The 23,056-nt window shown below is 39.6% G+C and overlaps 1 protein-coding gene across 1 annotated transcript in view; it reads left to right on the top strand.

Annotated features, from left to right (window-relative positions):
• The window catches only part of stk32b (serine/threonine kinase 32B), a 115,414-nt gene that overhangs the window by 25,070 nt on the left and 67,288 nt on the right, over window positions 1-23,056 (top strand). The window contains exon 4 of the mRNA XM_002939053.3: window positions 13,272-13,445. Within this exon, the coding sequence (XP_002939099.2) occupies window positions 13,272-13,445 (174 nt within the window). The remainder of the gene's footprint in view (window positions 1-13,271; window positions 13,446-23,056) is intronic.

The following is a 23,056-nucleotide window of genomic DNA, read 5'->3' as shown; positions in this document are numbered from 1 at the left end:
CCATTGCTACAGTTGTACAGTTGTACAATATCCATTGCTACAGTTGTACAATATCCTTTGCTACAGTTGTACAATATCCATTGCTACAGTTGTACAGTTGTACAATATCCATTGCTACTGTTGTACAGTTGTACAATATCCATTGCTACAGTTGTCTCAAGGGCTACAGTCAGTTTCATCTATGTACTTATAAGGGGACTATTAGGAAATTACTGTTGCTATTGTTATTAAAGAAAACAATTAGTAAAGTTGTTGAGGGTTGATAGAGAGGAAAAAGGAAAAGGATGTGAGAGGCAGAGTGTGTGGAACTGTGCTATTCATATGGCACTAAGAGCTTAGTGTTTTCTGTAGGTATCTCAGTGCCAGACCCATCTCTAATTTATCCAACAGGTATCGGGACAATAAGTGCTTAACACTGTGGGGCACATTTACTAACCCACGAACGGGCCGAATGCGTCCGATTGCGTTTTTTTCGTAATGATCAGTATTTTGCAATTTTTTCGGAAAATTGTCGCGACTTTTTCGTTGCCATTCCGAAAGTTGCGCAAAATCTGGCGATTTTTTCGTAGCGTTAAAACTTGCGCAAAAAGTCGCGCCTTTTTCGTAGCCATTCCGAAAGTTGCGCAAAATGTTGCGATTTTTCGCAGCGTTAAAACTTGCGCGAAAAGTCGCGCCTTTTAAGTTTTAACGCTGCGAAAAAAATCGCCAGATTTTGCGCAACTTTCGGAATGGCAACGAAAAAGTCACGTTTTTTCGCGCAAGTCGTAATGGCTACGAAAAACTCGCGTTTTTTCGCGCAAATTGTATTGGTAACGAAAAAGTCGCGACAATTTCCGAAAAGTCGTAAAGGCGCCGAAAAAATCGCAAAAAATACGAAAAAGTCGCAAAATGTTCGTTTTCCAATCGGAATTTTTCCAATTCGGATTTGTGGGTTAGTAAATGTGCCCCTGTGAGTAGGGTTGCCACCTGGCCGGTATTTTACTGGCCGAGCCGGTAAAAAACTTGCAAAGATTGGGGACGGTATTATCAATTTCAGCCCCTGGCCAACCCCCAATCTGCCCAGAATGTGCTGCAAACCTACCTTTTCCCTGCCTTTTCCCTTTCCCAGATCCTCTTTGGGATGTCTGTGATGTCATGACCCTGTTCCCTTTTGTCATCACCCCTTCCCTTTGACATCATGGACTTCCTCCTATGTTGGGGAAACTCCACTGCTGGCTGGTAAATTAGTCTTTAAAAGGTAGGCAACCAAAACTGTGAGGGAGCATGATTTTCTCATATGACCTAAAAGTGTAAGCTTTAGAAGTGATGAATTGTGCCTTTCAAACCCCTCGGAACCTGCAATTTAGGTTTTTACATTGACCCGTTGCTTTGGGTTTCTTGTTGGCTGCTCTGAAACCGATGACAAGGCAAGCTTGGCCCACCTTGGGAATCTACTCCGTAGCCTTTTATCGATAGCAAATGAATGGGTGTATGTTGTCCTTTTTATTAGATTTCTGTAAGCTTTTTTTTTAAAATCAGGAACAAAGTGTCCTTATTTAGCCCCTCGTCTGTGACATTCTGATCCTCTTGCTAGAGGGCTAGTGGTGCTCATGTCTACTGAGCATATCAGCGGTTAGTTATGAATAAAAAAAGCATTACAAAGGGGTATAGAAAACGGGGTTGGGTCAGAACCTGCCTTAATTAATGTGCCCACCACACACAGGCCCGACGTCATAATAACATGGACTTGCTAACGTTATTGGCTGAAGATTAGAAAGGAAAGGTTTGTTTTTTTTGCTTTACATCCTTGGCCAGTTATGTTAATCAAGAACCTTAATGTACTTCTATAAGGATTTATTTGCTTCCAGTTAATGCAATGTATTTACTTAACTCTCCTTTGAGTCATTTGATGGATTCTGTACACATTTGAGATCTGTATTTCTTTAAAAGCATGTTCTGCTTGACGCAGGCATTAACTTGACATTAATATGATATAGACTAATAGCATTGTTCCATACAAAGCTAATATAGAGGAACAAAGCTCTGGAAGATGGCAAAGCAGATTGATAGTCCCTACCTTATAGTGGGAGGTTCAAAGGACTCTCTTTACTACAAACAGTGTTTATGGTTCTTTACCTTTATGGGCAATGCTGGAGATCAGAATTCATTGTAGAATGTCTTTACGGGGGGGTTTCTTAAGTCACCCAAATTTCAGTGTCAAGATAAGAACTGAGATTCCAAGTATTGCATACAGAGCTTTGTACAGGTATAGGAGGATCCCTTATCCGGAAACCCGTTATCCAGAAAGTTCCGAATTACGGAAAGCCTGTCTCCCATAGACTCCATTTTAATCAAATAATTCAGAATTTTAAAACTGATTTCCTTTTACTCTGTAATAATAAAACAGTACCTTGTAATTGATCCCAACTAAAATATAAATACCGTATATACTCGAGTATAAGCCGATCCGAGTATAAGCCGAGGTACCTAATTTTACCTAAGAAAACTGGAAAAAGGTATTGACTCGAGTATAAGCCTAGGGTGGGAAATGCAACCGCTACTGCTAATTTTCAATAATCAAATAAATAACAGATAAATAAAAATAGAACTTTAGGGAAAGAAAAATGCTACAGCAGCAGACAAAAGCAAGTTTAGGAACGCTAAGGAAGCTGCCATACTAATTATCATCAATTATTATAAGTACTTGGACACCAGTGTACAAGTCCCACCACAGTACTACAATAGTAGTTACTAGGGCAAAATAATTCTTGATGCTGGACTTAATACAAATTTAATTTTTGTAAATAATAAGTTATTGTACCAATTACTTACTCTGGCTCGTTGTGCAGATGTAACGCGCTCGTTGCGTGCACCCACCGTCCCTTCCTCCCTCCCTCCACTTGTGTTCATCCTGCTGATGTAACGCGCTCGCAAACCGCCCCCCCTCCCATGGACAGACGTGTGTCTATATGTACTTGTGTAAGTAGGAGTTAGATGGATTTGCCTTTTCTGGTTTCAACAATTCTTTTAAATCAGAGCTGCAGGTGCTTAGCTAAACAGCATGATCACTGTTTAGAAGCGAGATAAGCTTTTACAATTAAGAAGCATAAGTACATTTTAATGCAGGGCAGTATGTTTAAATGTGAAGGTGCGTGTCCCACAGGTGCAATAAGATGCCAAGGCTTCCCCACAAGCCCCATAAAACAGCACATAATCAAAACCCGAAATGGGTGACAGTTCTTTCACATGTTACAGTCAATAGTCACTCACAAAATGCTGGTAGAAGCACAATAACCTTTTTTGTTAGTAAACACATCGATCGCTGTTATCATCCTCCCACAGATAACGTTCAGTCCGCAACTAGAAGGCTAAGTACAGCGGGGAGGCAGCGCCACTTCCGCCTTCAGTGTGAGTCAGTGAGAAGGCAGTAGGGATTTCCGGTGCATTGGGACTAAGGTTCACAGCGTGTTAAGTTGAGGAGTTGAGCGAGTGCGCGCACAGCACCAAGCACCAATTGCTTGAAGTTGCGCTTGAGATGTAACGCGTGCACCCCCGTGGACGGATGTGATCAAGTGCACGCACAGCACCAATACCTTGAAGTTGCGCTGGCAATGCAACGCGCGCACCCCTGCGGACGTAGGTGAGCGAGTGCGCACACAGCACCAATTGCTTTTAGTTGCGGTGGAGATGTAACACGCTCGTAACCCCCCGTCCGTGCACGGGGGGTGTGCGAGCACGTTACATCGCCAGATCGCCAGATCAAGAGTCGGACACAAGTGGAGGGAAGGAGGTTGGGGGAGGTATACTCGAGTATAAGCCGAAGGTTACTTTTTGAGCACATTTTTTGTGCTCAAAAACTCGGCTTATACTCGAGTATATACGGTAATCCTTATTGGATGCAAAACAATCCTATTGGGTTTAATTATTGTTTTATTGATTTTTTTAGTAGACTTAAGGTATGGAGATCCAAATTACGGAAAGACCCCTTATCCGGAATACCATTGGTCCCGAGCATTCTGGATAATGGGTCTTATACCTGTATTTCCTGCTATTAGAGAAAAAGAAGAGGAAATCTTTAGGGTTTCATTGTGGAAGCGGAGGTTGTCCCTTGTCCCATATCACCGCCATGCATGCACAGCAAGGAGTCCACTTGAGATGTGGGGGTGTCAATAGAAACGGTATTTGCATTTGTTTATTAAACAGAAGGTTCGCTATGCTTTGTATTTGTATATATGCTTTGCAGGGTTTATATGCAGTAAATAGTGATAAGGGGATCTGTTCTGTCCTAAGGTATTAGGAAGGCTAAAAAAAACCTGGATTGGATCATTATCACCTTCATGACATGGGGTTAGTTGATGTCAGCTCAGCCTGATAAAAAGACATGTTCTTTCAAAGAAGGTAGAGGACTGGATTACAGTAGTAAGAAAGCTGGAACTCAGAGCTAAGGGTAAAATATAAAGATATTTATGTGTAAAGTGGTGCTCAGAAAACGAAAGGGCAAGTCTGTTCCAGCAGATAGCAGTTATATTGGGTTGCTCTGACTTGCTATATTACCCTGTAGATACAGAAACTTTAAGAACTGACATACTGTGTAATCTCCCAGCAGGAAAAAAAATATCATTTGTAATCAGATACTGCAGTTCTAGAAAATCCAGGTGTGATAAGGAATAGCGGCATGGGGTAGATATAATATCCAAAGTTCCCTTCAGAAGCACATCTTAAGCAATTTGTATTTCCGTAATCTGTTCTTACACCCCCACAACCCCAGCCACTTTGCTGCTATTTGTTTTTAGCGGAAAGAAGAGCAATAAAGTTAAAAGAAAAACATTGTATGTTTGATCCTGTATCCTGATTTTGCACATAGTGGAATTAAAGGGGAAATATCATATATAACATGCACCCATTCTGTTGTTTGTGCTTAATATAACTTTTCACAAATATATTTTATGATTAATGTATTTTGAGATATCGGCAGTTTTATTTGTGTGCTTTATCAACATATGTTTTTCCTTCTACAAAAAACCCAACCCTGCTGTGCATCGGTAGGATATTGCACATTTCTGTCCTATGCTGGAATCAGCCAATTACGGTAAATGAGGGAAAATCTGACATTTGATTTTTATTGTGGTGGCCATTCACGGCCAAATTTTAAGCTGCCGATTAGAGTCCTTTAGAAAGATTTGGCAGCTTATCTGCCAGTGTATGGGGACCCCTGACCCTCTACCCAACTAAATCTTGCCAAAAATTTTCCAGATGTCGATCGAGCAGGTTTGATTTTTTAGTTGGATCAGCAGGTAGACATAGTCCTCTCTCCAACTGCTCTTATCTCTGTCATTGTAATTTAGACCTACAGTCTGCTCATTTGGAACACTGCTGATAGGGCCATAGTTTATGGGCTGCTGGGTTAGTGGTCCAACAGACCATACCTTTCTCACCGCCATCAGTTTCCTTCACTCCAGCACCCTACTGGACAAGAAAATTACTGGGGGTCATTAAAAAAATTTCCCCAATACAAAATTATTCGCACAGTGTACATACAGTATTTGCCCTGCCCGTGTTAATATTTATAAAGCTGGACTAGACTGGTGCATAGTGATTGAGTGAATCTGTCCCATTTCGCTTCGCCAAAAATTTGTGAAACTATGGAAAAGTTGCTTGATGGGACTTTTTTTTATGCCACCACAACATTTTTGACGCAACTTTTTTGATGCAATTGTAAATTATTTTACGTGACCGTGCCTTTTTTGGCCGTGGATTTTTTGATGCGACCGCAACTTAGTTGACACAACCGCAACTTTTTAGACACGACCGCAACTGTTTCCTTACTCTGCTAATTTTTGTTGCCTGGATTTTTGTGACAGGTTCGTGAAAAAAATAAGCCAATGGCAACTTGCAAATATATATATAGCATTTGCTGCACACTTTACTGCAATGGTCACTTTATGGCGTGTGATGCTCTACTGATAATTATGGCACAGATCACTTTGTAGCATTAGTTACATGCTTTACTGCAACAGTCACTTTATGGCATGTGGGCATTTGCTGGTTCACTATGGATAAATAGAACATGGGGTTGGTTAGCATGGTTGCCTTGAGAAAGGTCCTGATGGGGACCGAAACGTAAAGTTGGCTGTTCATGCGTTTTTAATACACGATTGATCTTTTTGGAATATAACTCGGTTGCTGGTCTTCTTTCGGATATTTAAATCATTTACCTTGCACCCGAGGTAAGAGCTGAAGCAGAGTGCCACCCTGAGTTCGCTATATACATATATATATATATATATCGCCACTATATTTGCATCCAATAAACAGGCACAGAAGGTATGCTCACACAAAACATAATCTCATTTACAAATCTTTCTGCGATACGCAAAAATAGGAAGACGGGCGCAGTAGTGCAAAATAGGAAAACATATTCAAAACAACCATTTGCGAAAAAATATGCCCTGCGCAAACTTCATAAATGACCCAGTTTTCAGTATTTTCTCCACAAATCCATCATGAAATCTTAATATCTTCCTATATGCAAAACCCATCAGCCTCCAAAAGGCTTAATCCCTTTAAAGATCTTTTTCATAAAACAAACATAACCCAGACTGTATTATGCTGATGTTTTTCCTTTGCCAGAGAACCATTTACATTTTTCAGTTGGGGGAAGAAAGAGCCACCAGGCAAGTGTATAGTACCTGAGGCTGCTTTCTAAGAACCAGAGACTGAATATATCAGAGCACTACTTGTCTAGCACTTTCACATAATTACAAACACATTCTATTCCGACATGGATTTAACTGACTGAGAGAAAGAAACATGAGCAGAATATATTCCCTTCTTCCATAAAGCAAGGTACTTGTGTGTGCGCTTATTAAGCCCAATAAGGGTACATTTTGCCTTTCTCCTCATATCTTGTTAATAATATGAGAGCTGAATATATAATAACACAGGACAAGGCAGCCATACAGAGGGGAAGGCAGGGGTCCTGAAATAAAACTCAAACAGAAAAAGGTTCATATATATATTATATATTATTATATTCACATATATATATTATAGTACAGTTATATAAAAGACTGAAACCAAGAATGATATCTCTATATCCAGATGATTCTTTGTTACATAATTATATACTAGTTAATGTTAAAGGAGTTATATATTAAGTGCAGGGTGAAAACAGGTCCACCTTGTTTTGTTCCCTCTATGAATACAGTGCTGCCTGTATTTGACAGCACAGTATTCATGAATGGTGGGTGGGGAAGCATTTTGGCTACATCCCATCCCATTCCCTACTTGTCCCCTAACTTGTGTATCATTCAGAAGTGCAGACTGCAGTGGAGCAATGTACTTACCACCGGCTCTATGGCAACTAATGCAGAGAACAGCCAGACACTGTGTTTGCATAGCGGCATGGAAACAACATCAGCCAACATTTTAAATGGGGTATTGCCCCATTATGACCATATGAGGATAAATATATTGAAATTACTGTCCAATTACACCATGTAGGATTACTAATAAGCACCAGGGAATTAAAGCCTTGACAAAGCGAAAAATAATTTTCTTCAACAAAGGAAATGACTACTTGGGGAAAGAAAAATAATTGCAGGAAATGACTACTGAAGAACAGACTCTGTATAGTTAATTGCTGCCATTTCCTTGATTAGTTTGTGCACTTAGGTTGGTTGTAGTGAGAATAGACTGTGGCCTTTTCAAAATCCATGTTATAATGTGGGTGAAATTAATTGCTTATGGGGAGATACTGAAGTGGCACTAGGATGTTTGATACAATAAAAAGTAAATAATTGGTAAAAATTAGGGCTATTGGTAGTAAAAGCAGAAGGAAGTTCTAGGCTTGTAGGTGAGTTTTGTATGAGAAAATGTAATGTGTAATGTTGTTGAACAGATGTTGTTTATGGCTTCTATAATGTGGTAGTTATAGTACTACAACAACCAGATGGCCTTGCATTAACATTGCTAGATGGAGCAGTAGTTCCCAAATTGTGGGGCTGTCCCCCTGGGGGGCACGGAGCAGTGGCAGGGGTGCTAATTCTGAAGGTGAGTTAGGGTGAGGTGGGGGTGCATATAAATTTGCTGTCCCAGATATTCTTTAATATGACGCATAGATGTGTTCATTTCATGAGCTAAGAACAAAAGGGGCCTGAGATCTAAAAGCTGATGTAGGCCTAGCAGTGTAAAAGAAGCAATGGCAGGCTGATGGCCAGTACGTTTGTGAAGGCTTCAGAAGCTCTGGGCATTTTTGCTGTGGGACTGTTACTTTTTTCTGAGTTGAACCTGTCCTTTTCTGCCAATGCAGATCATTTCTTTCCATCCAAGTACTTTGTTTTCAGCTATTTAGTGTTGCTTTCTAGGAGTGCGCCCTGCATATGTGTCCCACCGGCCCTTATCTACGTCAATTGTAATTCAATATGGGTGCTATGAAAAAGGATGTAATAAATTGTAACGAGCTGCGGGTTTTCTGACTCTGCAAGTCCCTACGTTACTTGACTCTAGGCATATAATCAGATTAATGAAATACAATGACATCAGGCAGACAAACAACCAGTCTTGCTTTATTCAGTTTGTTCGGACCGAGGCTGGGAGCCTCACGTGGCCTTCTCAATGATTTTTATAAGCCCTACTGTTCCCAGCGGTATCATAGACTGCTTTGTATGACTGAATATTCATCAAAGTCACCCTGTACAGGTGCCAGCAAATAATGGACCCAGTAAAAGGGATACTGGAGAACTTTGGCATCATAATTTATATTAGTGTTGACCAGTGTTGTTGAAGTACAACTCTAAGTAGTCAATGTACATTAACAACAAACTGAAGGAACATAAGCGTGGAACATTCCTACTTATAATAATAATAAACACTGCCCTGAGAGATTTATAACAGAAAGGTCCTACAGTGCCAGGCAGCAGGGCATGAAGAGCTGTCGGAGGTTGCAAAAAAGGCTAAAAAATACATCTGAAATAATGAGTCTTCACTCATGTCCACCTACCTAATACTGAGTGATGGTGATTATTATTCTGCCAAAGCTCATTGTACTGTAGGTAGAACCAAAGCTGCTGAAAAGTTCCATTCAGCTGATCCCTTTATCGAGTGCAAGGACATAGATTATCCCAGTACCTGAGGGTAGACCAACAGTTCTATATTCTTAATTGAAGCTGAGAATTAAATGTAAAGATTTTTTCCCCCTTAGCCATAAATCCTATTGAAAGGAGAAACCAGCGCACTGAACTGGGCACTTAATACATTATAAATCAGAGTATTTATGAGGCACCTAATAGATTATAAATCAGAGAATGTATAATTTATTGCATACAGCCGGGGCCTATGTAAATGTACCTGCCAGGGCAGAATGCGTGAAAGGCTTTATAACGTATCAGGTTTCCCATCAATTGGACTGGGCAATCCTTTCTCTCACTCTGTCTCTCAAGCAGATGAGTGAGAGAACTGTTGTCTCTCAAGCAGATGAGTGAGACAGAGATAAGCAAATCAGTTACAGTTTTACTTTAATCAGATTACTTTCTTCCAACATGCATTTTACCTCCTCTGGTTGGAATGGCTTACAGCTCAAATTGAAGAAAATGTAAACTTTCTAAATAAATTAATGTAAATTTGCTCCGAGTGTTCTTTTTAAGCACTTTTGCAATTTACATGATTTTTTTTAAACCTAGTTTTGAAGATTTTACCAGTTTTTACATAAATGAATTTGAAACAACTGCTCCACCTGCAGTTCATTGTGGCATACTGCCTACAGTTGGAAGAAAATGAAGATAAAAAAAGAAACATCTTGTGATGTTGCTCTGCTTAGAGAATAAAGTTAGTGAGCACAGAAGAGTCATGTCATTTCTCTGGTCAGTTCTAGGCAGAGCAATATGTCTATAAAGATTCTCAGTCGTCCAGGTCATGATACACCGTATCTAGTAGAATTAAGTCTAAGGCAACTGGTCCTTCTGAGTTTTCTCATGATTTTAAAGAAAACTCCAGTTGCTTTAGACGTAACTCTACTAAACACTGTAAGCAGAGCAAGGCTTTTTTTTATATTCCTCTGACTGTAGCCAGTCAGCTAAAATGAACACCAGTAGGTGCTGTTCAAATTCACTATATTAACACCATAAAAACTACTAATATATTGAAAACTAGAAAAAAAATAATGTATATTGCAAACATGCCTAGATGAGCATTTTGATATTAATTTGTGTTGTGGGTCTACATTTCCTTCAATAGTTGGTCATCCATGGCTCCCTCACACTATGCACCATTCTATCATGCCTCTAAGTATATCCTATTTGCTTTCTCCATGTATACAGCCATCTCCACAAAGGATTTACTGCTCCCAGTTTAAGGGGTCTAGGAAAACTAGAGCTTGAAAGTGCAACCAAGTGCACCCAAATCCATTTATTATAATAATTTTTTTAATGGTTTCTGAGGCATGAAATAATCCAGTCCATTCTCTCAACCAACTATATTGTTTCCGGCAGTATGCTAGAATTAGATCGTTAGCCCAGGGATCTGTAAGTTGCAGCAAAAGTAGGTGGTTTGCTGAAAAAAAAGGAAGGCAGTGATCCCCAACATGTTGCTCCCTAACCCCTTGGATGTTGCTCTCAGTGCCCCCAAACCAGGGAGTTATTTTTGAATTCCTGACTTGGGGGCAAGTTTTGGTTGAATAAAAACAAGATTTCCTACCAAATAAAGCCCCTGTAAGCTAGATAGTGTGCATAGAGGCCCCTAATAGGCAATCACAGCCCTTATTTGGCTCCTCCATGAACTTTTATGGTGCTTGTGTTGCTCTCCAAGTCTTTTTACATTTGACTGTGGCTCACGAGTAAGAAAGGTTGGGGATCCCTGAAATTAAGGTGTTTTACTTGGAAGCATAAATATGAATAAATAAAAAAACACCTAAAAATAAAAAAAAAAGACTGATTTGTTAAATATTTACAGCACTATCACAGAGGCAGCACCCAGTTTAAGACACCCACAGTGATTGTAATCACTTACCTTATACCCCATGTCAGTGCCCCTGTTATCCCGGGGTAGCTGCTAGAGAGTGATCCTCTTCCTTTTTCTGTCTTCTGCCGCTTGTGATTGGGCAGTAAATTGAAAAGCCAAATAAGGAAGAGGATCGCACTCTCAGAGCTACCCCGGGCCAGGGCAGTTTTCTGATGACAGAGGCACTGGCATGGGGTATAAGGTAAGCAATTACATTTTGGCCTAACATTTTGGCACCCCCCAGGGATTTTACCTTCCCTTCTCCAAAAACAAAAACACATTTTGGATCTGTTATCCATAAACCTGTTATCCAGAAAGTTTCTTATTACGGGAAGGCCACCTCCCACAGACACCATTTTAATCATCCAATTCAAGTTTTTAGGGATAATTTCCTTATTCTCTATAATAATAAAACAGGATCTTATACTTTATCACAACTAAGATATACTTAATCCTTATTGGTGCTACTTAATGTTTAAATGATTTTTGTAGTAGACTTAAGGTACACAGATGCAAATTATGGAAAGATCCCTTATGTGGATTGATCTAGGAAATGTAGCGCAATATGTTTTGGAGGTATTTATCCTTCATCAGGTCATAATTTTAATTACAAGAATGTTGTGCTACATTTCCTGGACAAAAGCTGGAGCAGAAAGTAATGCACATTGGCCTTCCAGGATTTTTCATTACAGTTAGTAATTTTACACAGAATCCTTTGTGTGTCAGTCTTGCTTTATATGTCTGTATATCATGTGCCATAACACATCATTTCCCCTTCAAACCATCTGCAAAGTCATTTACAAACATAAGGGCCTTTGCACAATCCCCTGAGGCTGGTGACTTCTCATCTGCTTTTCTCCTGGAAGTGCTCCATGAACACCTGCCTGCCATGCTCCTCAGCCAAGAAAATGTCCATTGACCTACTTTAAGGTCCAACGCAAACCTACACACTTTTTAGGATACTGTTTCTTAACCTTTTTTTGCTGGAACCCAGATTTTAGTCAACCTGATGAACAATGAGTTGGGTTATAATCACAGGTGTACCTTATTTAAGTACTATTGTCTATTGTAGGAAGCTCCTTTACTGTGTAAGCCTATAGTTAAATGGACGTGTTGTGTGCTCCAGAAAATTTTTTCCTCATTAATATCCTTCTTAAGGACTGGAGCCCAAAACTGCCCCCCATACTCAAGGTGAGGCCTTACCAGAGACCTATAAAGAGGCAAAATTATGTTTTCATCCCTTGAGTCAATGCCCTTTTTTATACAAGACAGCACTTTATTTGCTTTAGTAGCCACAGAATGACACTGCCTGGAATTAGACAACTTGTTATCTACAAAACCCCCAGATCCTTCTTAATTAAGGATCCCCCCAACACACTACCATTTAGTGTATAACTTGCATTTATTATTATTTCTACCAAAGTGCATAACTTTGCACTTTTTACCATTGTTCTGTTTACTACTTCTCTCTGTAATCTATACTATATACCCCTATGTCACCCATTTATGTGGGTGGTACACCCAGGACTGCTAATCCTTCAGTTCTCCTTGTTGGAGCTTCAGGCTGCACACTAGCTCCCCTGATTCTAACTCTCACTCCTGGAGTGAGCTATTACAGAACTATCCTATCAGAACACTACCTACTTGGCCTACCTCTGCCCAGGTTCTGAGTACCATCCACCCCTTCCAACAAGAGGGATCCAAAAAGGCAGGGCACATGTTGGTTTCCCCTTTTAAAGTCAAGGACTATGACATTTCCTGGTCAGTTCAGAAATGCCAGGAAAATACTTTAACTGAGGACAAGGAAAAAACATTACCCCTCCCAACTGTAAATTGAGACCACACTTAGCTGTCTAAATTTTAGGGGACTGCCTGAATAAAGGGCAACTAAACCTTCAGTCCCCTACAACGGTATTAAAGAAGATGATGGAGATGCACTCTAAACAGCATGGGGATCCATTTATGGTTCCTGAGACACGGGGGAAGAATTTCTGTTATAGTATAAATGGCTCTCCGTGGTCACATTAGAAAAGCCTTTACTCCAGCCAAGATAACTGTGGCATATTCCTTTACATGAGAGCAATTTCTCTCATTCTCTTATTTATGTATAGGAATTATATTGTGCATTTCAGAGACAAGAGATGCTATTACCAGATATATGAAAGAGTTTGTCAGGAGGTCAGTAACTTCACAAAGATGGCTGCAAAGAGACTGTCATATTGAATTTCTGCTTTTATGGACATAATATTTTCTTCCTTCCTTCACATGAAACACAAACCGCTGCACTTTCTTTGCAGGTATTCATTCCAAGATGAAGAAGACATGTTTATGGTGGTAGACTTGTTGCTCGGAGGAGATTTGCGTTACCATTTGCAGCAGAATGTGCATTTTAATGAAGAGACTGTAAAAATCTACATCTGTGAACTTTCCCTTGCACTGGACTATCTACAGCAACATCACATCATTCACAGGTAAGGGTCTTGTATGTCAGGGGGGAGTTCAAATTAAAGCATCATATTTAGTGATGGGCGAAATGTTTTGGCAGGCATGGATTCGCAGCAAATTTCAGCGTTTCGCCATTGGCGGATTGTTTTGCGAAACGGATGAAAAAATGCGCTGTGGAAAAATTCGCCACAGGTCCAAAAATTGTTGCAGGCAACAAAATAATAGCCGTGGGCGACAAAATAATAGCCGTGGGCAACAAAATAATAGCCGCGCGACGAAAGAATAGCCGCGGGCGACAAAAGAATAGCCGCACAACAAAAGAATAGCCACAGGCCACAAAAGAATAGCTGCACGACAAAAGAATAGCCGCACGAGAAAAGAATAGCCGCAGGCGACAAAAGAATAGCCGCGGGCGACAATTTTTTTTTGAAGTGCAACATTTTCGCTGTTTCGCAAATCTTTTGAAAGATTTGCTAAATTTTCGGCGAAGTGAAACGGGACAGATTCGCTCATCACTAATCATATTCATTGTAACATATATTTCAGTGAAACTTTGGTGTGTACATTTTCTGGAAAGTGAACTTTTCCCTTAAATCATACCCTGAATCTGCAGCCCTTGAAAATACCTGAAGCCAGAAATGTTCAGACTTTTTCAAGTTCAGGTTCCCATTTGTACCTTGGAAGCTTATAGCTAGGCTGCAGATATATGAAAATATAGATCTAACATGCCCCCTGCTATAGTTACTGTCAACCACCTACCAACATAATAGTTCTTCAGGGCAACCAGGGTGGCAATGGGAAGAAACCAAAAACTTTTTCTTGAGACTAGTTTCCCTTTAACACAAGCATTTCTTCATTCCCCTACTAAAAAATAGATTCTGGCATATATTATAGATTTAGGCTAATTTGTTGCATTAATTTACACCTGGGGAAGGGGGAATTTTATGCACATATCTAAAACTGCAGTTTAATCATTTTTTATTAAAATATGCCTGCTTCCTTATTTACAGGGAAAAGCAGATTAAAATTACAGCTTTAGAAAATCAAATTGGAGATCTGTAAAGCACTGACAGAATGTTTGTCCCCAGAGTTGATTTTATTATTAATTAAATAAAAAAATATGTATCTCCTCTCATTCATCTGTTCTTTACTGATTACATATGGTGTATACATACAGTATATATATATCATATTTATATATCGAGTTACAGTTAAGTGCCATGTTGTAAGAGACTGACAGAATGTTTGTCCCCAGAGTTGTTTTTATTATTAATTAAATAGAAATTATGTATCTCTTCTCATTCATCTGTTCTTTTCTGATTACATATGGTATATATATATATATATATATATATACAACACTATGGGGCAGATTTATCAATATGTGAGTTTAGAGCTCAGTACATAAAAACTCACCCTCGTTCTATTCATTTCTATGGGATTTTAAGAAGCCTATTTATCAGTTGGTGAATTCTAACTTTCACCCATTGATAAATACACTTCTAAAAAATCCCATAGGAATGAATAGAACGTGGGTGAGTTTTTATGTATTAAGCTCTAAACTCACATTTTGATAAATCTGCCCTATATGTATATATATCTCTATATAATATCATATTTATATATATTGAGTTACAATTTAGTTTCATGTGGTAAGAGACATAGGAGGAAAGCGGTCCCTGACCTGTTGTGCTTACATTCTAACTGGGTAGATAACATACACATATAAACAGGGTAAAAGTGCTGCTATGCACATTGGCATTGGCCCTTAAGGGTCAAGGCTGGACCAGATGTTGGTTTAGTGATGCAAAAGGTAATAATATCTGAATTTCTTGTGGAATTGCTTGGGGGAGTGTTCTCTATGGAGGAATTTAGAGGATCCCAGAGGTAAGGAGCAGCAAGATAGAAAGGTGAGAGATGGCTACGGGTGGGAATGGCGTGAAAAGATGGTGGCTCTCAGTAGAGTGGAGTGGATACAGCGAAAAACTGTAGTGAGAAGCAGATGAGTCAAGGGCATTGAATGTCAGCAAAAGTATTTTGTATGCTGTTCTTTGCTTAACATGGAGTCATGATGAAAATTGTAACAGGAGATGAGAAGACATATAAAGAATCCTGGAATTTTGGAACTGCAGGCACAACTGTTTTTAGCTACAGGAAGAAGGACCTGCTTTTATTGTGGATAAACAGTGTCGGGCCAGGCAGGCCAGATGCCTAAGGAAACACAGCTAGCCACCTCGCTCCCCCCCAGTTTGCATGCACTCACGTGGTGATGATGACTAGAGGGGGGTGAAGAGGGATTGGTGGGGAGCAAGGATTGGGGAGTAGCAAGACAATGATCATGATCAGAACTGGAGGGACTTGAGGGACTCGAGGTTCTTGTCTAGGTGTAGGCAGACAAGAGGTACGTGCCTAGTGTTGCGCCCTAGACACATGCCTCTTCTGCCTACCCCTAGTTCTGGCCCTGTTCTGTAAGTACTTAATTTACTGGCAGTTATATATTTCTTGTGGACCTACGATGTGCCTCATAGATATAGGAAGGTATGTACAGAGGCCTTACGTAGGAAACCAAGTGACTTTTTCTCTCACTCTTGCAAGAAATGGAAGAAGTTGTCCATTATATCATTTGTACAATAATGAACCTACAACAAATTATTTGCTTGATAAATTTCTGCTGCAAAGTTAATAAGCCAAAATCAAGGAAACTGTGATGGCTGGTTACTTGGAATCATGACAAATAGGAGGTATTAAGGCTACATGAACTGCAGTGGCCTGCCTTTCCTATACTAGTTCTACAGGTTAATATCTTCAATATCCAGAAGGTTTGCCTTTGTGGCCAGCATTTTATTCAATGTGGGGAATTCAATTAGTTCAAAAGAAAATAAGGAATATCCTAGAAAACATGAGGCGGCATGAGGAAAAGATTCCCACTATTTGTATGAGGGTGGGTGATGAGAGGTATGGGAGTGGAAATGTTTGGGCTCTTTTGCTTTGAATGGCAAAACATATGCAGTCTAAGATTCACTATGAGGCAGTTACTAAATTATTCATAGGTTGTGTCCCTTCGACATGGACTGAGTAGAATGTGAATCACATCTGCAGAGTTGCCTTTGGGTTTTCCTAATGAAGCTGCTGACGGGACTAGTTATTTTTTGCATGTTTATCAGCCACATACCAACTGGGCTTCTGGTGAATCAGATGGAAGTGTTCAATATAAGGGTCTGCTGGAATGTGTACAAAGCTTTCTCTGGCTCGGCCCTTCTGGGTACCATTGATACCTAACAGCTGTGAAGCTACACAAGTTACTAAAATGTGCTGAGCTGAACGTTTTGCCTTGACAATGATAAACTGCAACATACCAAAAGGTACATAATAAGCAAATCCAGAAAGATTGGATGATGTTTCATTTCTTCTCAAAGAACTAAAATAAATGAGAAACGTGTGTTAATATTTTAACTTTATAAATTTGTAGGTGAGAGATGACAGGACCCCATCCCTTTATTGTAACCCCTTTCTGCGACTAACAGCTACTGTATATACTCGAGTATAAGCCTAGTTTTTCAGCACCCAAAATGTGCTGGAAAAGTCACCCTCGGCTTATACTCGAGTCGGGTGCCATGGGTCCCTCTAGACTAGCACCCTCTGTCCTTTGTGTGCAAATTAGGCCACCCGCAAGACGCTCCATTGCCCTGGCCCGCTCCCAATTCATCTCCATCTACCATCCTCATCTGTCCCATTCTGCACTAGACATTGCACTTTATATTCTATATAATCTATATATAGTTTTGAATGATTTTAACTCTGTGTTTTAGCTGGGTTGCTGATTGAGCTAAGGGGGTAGTACTCTTAAGGTATCATTGTTGATACCATATTGTTTTTGTTGACCCTCTTCTCCACTTACAGAGCTAATTTACTGTTTTTCTTTTAAATAAATATTTAAAAACATATACCCCACTAATACCTCATTTAATGTAATTGTATTGGTATTTATTTTGATTATTGAAACATAGCAATAGCCGCTGCATTTCCCACCCTATAGGTTTATACTCGAGTCAATACGTTTTTCCAGTTTTCTTAGGTAAAATTAGGTACCTCGGCTTATATTCGGATCGGCTTATACTCGAGTAATTAATGTGCAATGTGTAGGGGAGAGTAGGAAGTCCTGCAATGAGCAGAAGAGCACAGTGTTCATTCCTGGAGTCACTGGGGGATGTCCATGTCATTAGTATTTCACCCAGTTTGGGATACACCCAAACTACGTGCATAGGCAAAAAGAAGCAGGCTCACAGAAGTTAGCTGGTTCCACAGGATAGGGCTAAAGTGCAAACATAAGGGTGGATTAAAGTGGGTATCTGGCCCCTAAAGGGGACCTGGTACCTTCTAAAGAATATCACTGTAACAGAAGGCTTTAGGGATGATAAGTGATACCCAAAATATTATAACCACAAATGATAACTGACTCCAGTCAGTCATACAGTACAGTCTAGTATACTACCCACCACCATGCTTGGGCTAACCCTTCCTACCATTCTCCTTGGTGAGAAAAGTGAAGGAAACTTGCCCAATATGGCAGTTAAAAATGGCAAGAACAGGATGGAAGCTAATGCATCTGGATTAATGCAATCATATTAGTCACGATAATATCGTATTGGCGATCCGAAAGTCACTAAATTTTCGTACCGAACCATTGTAAACAGCGGTAAAACCTTTCCGATTTTTTCACGCAAGCATACGAAAAAGTCGTGCGGCGTACAAAAAAGTAGTTTGGTGTACAAAAAAGTCATGCGGACGCCCGAAAAATTCGGCAAAAATACGCTCGGAGCGTTCGTGCTTTTGTAAATGTGCCCCATAGAGTACAAGGCTGTGAGGAGTGGAACTGTTCTTCAGGAAGGTGGAAATAACTGGATATCATAAGGGAAGTAGTGCATAGTGCCAGTAGTAGTACAGTATATATAGTACCCTCCAATTACAAAACACATAACTATAGCCGATGGATACATGATTTATAGTCTATTATTATGTTCAGTGGAGGCCTGTACACCTACCATTGACCAGGCAGAATGTTCAGGACTCTTGGGCACTGAACTGATTGTGTGTGTGCCCATATGCCCATGCCCATGTGATAACATGCCAGGTGGATCCTGCTATACACTATACAAATTATCAATCTTAAAAATTCAGAATACTTTAGCACTGTAGCTCTCCTGGCATGTAATATACATATGGCAAATAAAAAACACAAATCAGTTTCTATAATCAAACTTAAAGGGGCAGATTTACTAATCCACGAACGGACCGAAAGCGCCCGAACGCGTTTTTTTTCGCAATGATCGGTATTTTTGCGACTTTTCCGTCGCCGTTGCGACTTTTTAGTACGTCCTGCGATTTATTCGTTGCCGTTACGAGTTTATTGTATATCTTCCGCAGCCTTTTCGTCGCCGTCCCGAAAAAATCGGATTGGTTTTTCCCCCGTTACAATTGCTCAATACGAAAAAATCACGACCACGATGAAAAAGTTGCGCAAAATACAATAAAGTCGTGATGGCGATAAAAAAAATTGCGCAAAATACGAAAAAAATACGAATGGGAAACATTTTTTCCCATTCGGGATTCGGATTCGTGGATTAATAAATGTGCCCCAAAGTGTTGCATTCACCTAGTTTTAGTAGACTGTCCAAAGCTAATTGCTGATTAGTTACTACTGACAATTAAGCAAACGTGTTAGTAATTGAGCCCTTACAGTTCATTAGGTGACTGATCGTTGTGGGAGTTTCATCTAAATGTCTCATCCATCTGAATTATACAACAATGTTTATTTAAAACCTTACAAAGTCTCTTTGCATCTACTGATGTTCCAATTCATCCCACAGGGTTTCAGTTGGGTTTAGGCCAGAGCTCTGTACAGGCCAGTCACGAGTCCTTCCACTCCCATCTTCCTATCTTCAAACCCATTCTGTACAGACCTCACTTTATTCATGGGATTATTATTTTGCTGAAATCGGAATGAGCCTTCCCCAAAATCCTGTCACAAAGTAGGAAGCAAAGGAAATATTAAGAACATCATTGTATGATATACTGGCACCAAGGGCCGCCATCACGGAGGGAGAGGGGGTTCTATTGTACTGGGGCCTGTCAAGTCTTCTTCAGAATTGGGGCCTGACCACGTCACAAAAGTTACGCAGATTGTGTAAGTTATACCATTATTTTTACTATTTTTATGAACAACTGGTGACTATATTAGGCCTCACAGTAAGATCAATGGGGCCATAAACTTTTGCAGTTTACATAACTTAAGCAAAAACTTCCATATTGAGTAATGGCAGCCAGAGCAGGGGCAGGAAGGAGTTTGGGGTTTAAACTTAGGGCAAGCTCCACTGACCCCCAATGAACGGTACTTAGTGCATTAATCAATGGAACTCTTTATATGAACTGCTTCTATATAGTATAACATCAGCTGTTTATAGTGCACACACAAGGGGTGTGGCCAAAATGGTGGTACTGTGAGCGTGTGTTCATAGTGGGCCCTATGTAAGCAACTTTTATGGGGCCCCAAAATTTCTGATGGCGGCCCTGCTGGCACCTGTGTCAGGAATGACGGGGCTTAAATAGCCAAGACCAATACTTTAATGGCCATATAGTAGATTTGTACAAGAAACTTTTCATACAAAACTTTTCCTTTAACAGCACAAATAATTCAATCTGTGTTTCTTGGCAGTTGGACAGGAGAAAAGTGATGTTATTATCAACAGACTAATAAAAAAATACCATTTCCCCTGGATGTACAACAGCATAGAGACGTACAATTACTTGTGCCCAACATTACTCTGCAACAGGCATTTTCTCCAAATTACCTCTCTTAACAACACATAGTTCCATATGCAGGTTATTGGGGAACAGTGAGGATTTTTGCTGATAATTTAGAATCTTGTTCTTTACTTGCTATTTTCTCTTAAGAAAAAAAACCAATATATATTATAATTTATATATATATATATATATATATATATATATATATATATAAAGTCTCGTAGAAAGCACTCCAAGGACATATAAAAATCAAAAAGTTTATTTAGACACAAATGTCTACACGTTATAATTTAAAAAAAACATTCAAAATAATTTGAATGTTTAAAAATGATTTCCTTTTTTCTCTGCAATAATAAAACAGTACCTGTACTTGATCCCAACTAAGATATAATTACCCCTTATTGGGGGCAGAACAGCCCTACTGGGTTTATTTAATGGTTAAATGATTCCCTTTTCTCTGTAATAATAAAACAGTACCTGTACTTGATCCCAACTAAGATATAATTACCCCTTATTGGGGGCAGAACAGACCTATTGGGTTTATTTAATGGTTAAATGATTCCCCTTTCTCTGTAATAATATAACAGTACCTGTACTTGATCCCAACTAAGATATAATTACCCCTTATTGGAGGCAAAACAGCCCTATTGAGTTTATTTCATGGTTAAATGATTCCCTTTTCTCTGTAATAATAAAACAGTACCTGTACTTGATCCCAACTAAGATATAATTACCCCTTATTGGGGGCAGAACAAGCCTATTGGGTTTATTTAATGGTTAAATGACTCCCTTTTCTCTGTAATAATAAAACAGTACCTGTACTTGATCCCAACTAAGATATAATTACCCCTTATTGGGGCAGAACAGCCCTATTGGGTTTATTTAATGGTTAAATGATTCCCTTTTCTCTGTAATAATAAAACAGTACCTGTACTTGATCCCAACTAAGATATAATTACCCCTTATTGGGGCAGAACAGCCCTATTGGGTTTATTTAATGGTTAAATGATTCCCTTTTCTCTGTAATAATAAAACAGTACCTGTACTTGATCCCAACTAAGATATAATTACCCCTTATTGGGGGCAGAACAGTCCTATTGGGTTTATTTAATGGTTAAATGACTCCCTTTTCTCTGTAATAATAAAACAGTACCTGTACTTGATCCCAACTAAGATATAATTACCCCTTATTGGAGGCAGCAGCGCCGGATTTAAAATCCGAGTGCCCGGAGGCCGCCCCGCTCAGCCGCCCCCTGCGCATGCGCGTTTGCAACTCACCCAGCGCACGCATGCGCAACTCACCACCTAACACCCCCCCCCCAGCGCACGCATGCGCATTTGTGCAGGCACCGATATGAACACATACGGAGCAGCGAGGAGAGGTCCCCGCTGCTCCGTATGGGAGCAGAACGTCGGTGCGGCGGGGCGGCATGCCGCCCCTAAATGTTTGCCGTCCTAGGCCCGGGCCTTTGTGGCCTCGCCACAAATCCGGGCCTGGGAGGCAGAACAGCCCTATTGGGTTTATTTAAACAATTAATTTTAATGATTTATATATTTAAATGATTTTTAGCAGTTATGGAGATCTAAATTACGGAAAGATCCCTTATCCGGAAAACCCTGGGTCCCGAGCATTCTGGATAACAAGTCCCATACCTGTATACATAGAAAACATTCTTGGGAATCTATAGAACATTTTAGATTGCTTCTGGCCCATGGGAAACAGTAATATACTGTATCTGTATATGTAAAGTTCAGGAGACAGGTTGCCTTAAAATTCCTAAAGGAATACGGTCATGGGAAAACATTTTTTTTTTAAAACACATCAGTTAATAGAGCGTCTTCATTCTCCATTAAATTATATTTAATTTTAAAATGTCACATGGGGCTAGCCATATTCTTTATTTCCTAGGGTGCCACAGCCATGTGACCTGTTCTCTGATAAACTTCAGTCACACTTTACTGTTGTGCTTCAAGTTGTAGTGAAATCCCCCCCCCCCCAGCAGCCGATCAGCAGAACAATGGGAAGGGAGCAAGATAGCAGCTCCCAGTAGGTATCAGAATAGCACTCAATAGTAAGAAATCCAAGTCCGGCTTGGGACCCTATTGTCTATTATTAATATCCAATTGTAACTGCAAATCATTTTGGGAGAATGCCTGTCTATATATATTAACCATTTGGTCTTGTATTTGTAAAGCACTGAGTGAAATTACAGCACTATAAAAATAATAATAATAATAATAAACACCATATTTATAATTAGAATTAAAATATATAATACATATAATAACAGGATAATAATGGCTCTTGTTATTACGAACAAATATATAAAAATATAACTGGTCTACCAGTCCAGCCATGACATGCTTAAATAGCATGCATATAATGACTTGGCAGCTTTTATTCACTAATTAGCCCTTACCTACAATCCCTTTATTTAGAGACAGAGATCTGTTTTGTCTGTATATTATAACTAGGAAAATAGAGAACCCTGTAGCTGACAGTATCAGTAATGATATTCCCCATCTGGGTCTGATTTCACTATAAAGGAACTGTGTGGCGCATTTTAGAGCTTTGTTTTTGTCATGAGATATTGTATTCCACATGTAGCACAATTAGCAATGTCTGTCCCTTTGTTCCCAAGAAGATACCGGCTAGAGAATGCCCCTGCTCCCTACTGTCTGTGAGATTAGATCCCTATCATCCCTTGTAAATATGGCAATGATTCTGAGGCTGAGAATATTTCTGAATGCTAATTTAGCATTATAAGAAAAAAAAAAGAAGACCATAAAAGCAAAAAAGGTCTGATTTTATTAATTTACCTGTGTTACCGAA

Source organism: Xenopus tropicalis, chromosome 1 (genome assembly GCF_000004195.4).
Source record: "Xenopus tropicalis strain Nigerian chromosome 1, UCB_Xtro_10.0, whole genome shotgun sequence".
Taxonomy (NCBI): Eukaryota; Metazoa; Chordata; class Amphibia; order Anura; family Pipidae; genus Xenopus; species Xenopus tropicalis.
This window is presented reverse-complemented; position numbering and strand designations above follow the sequence as displayed.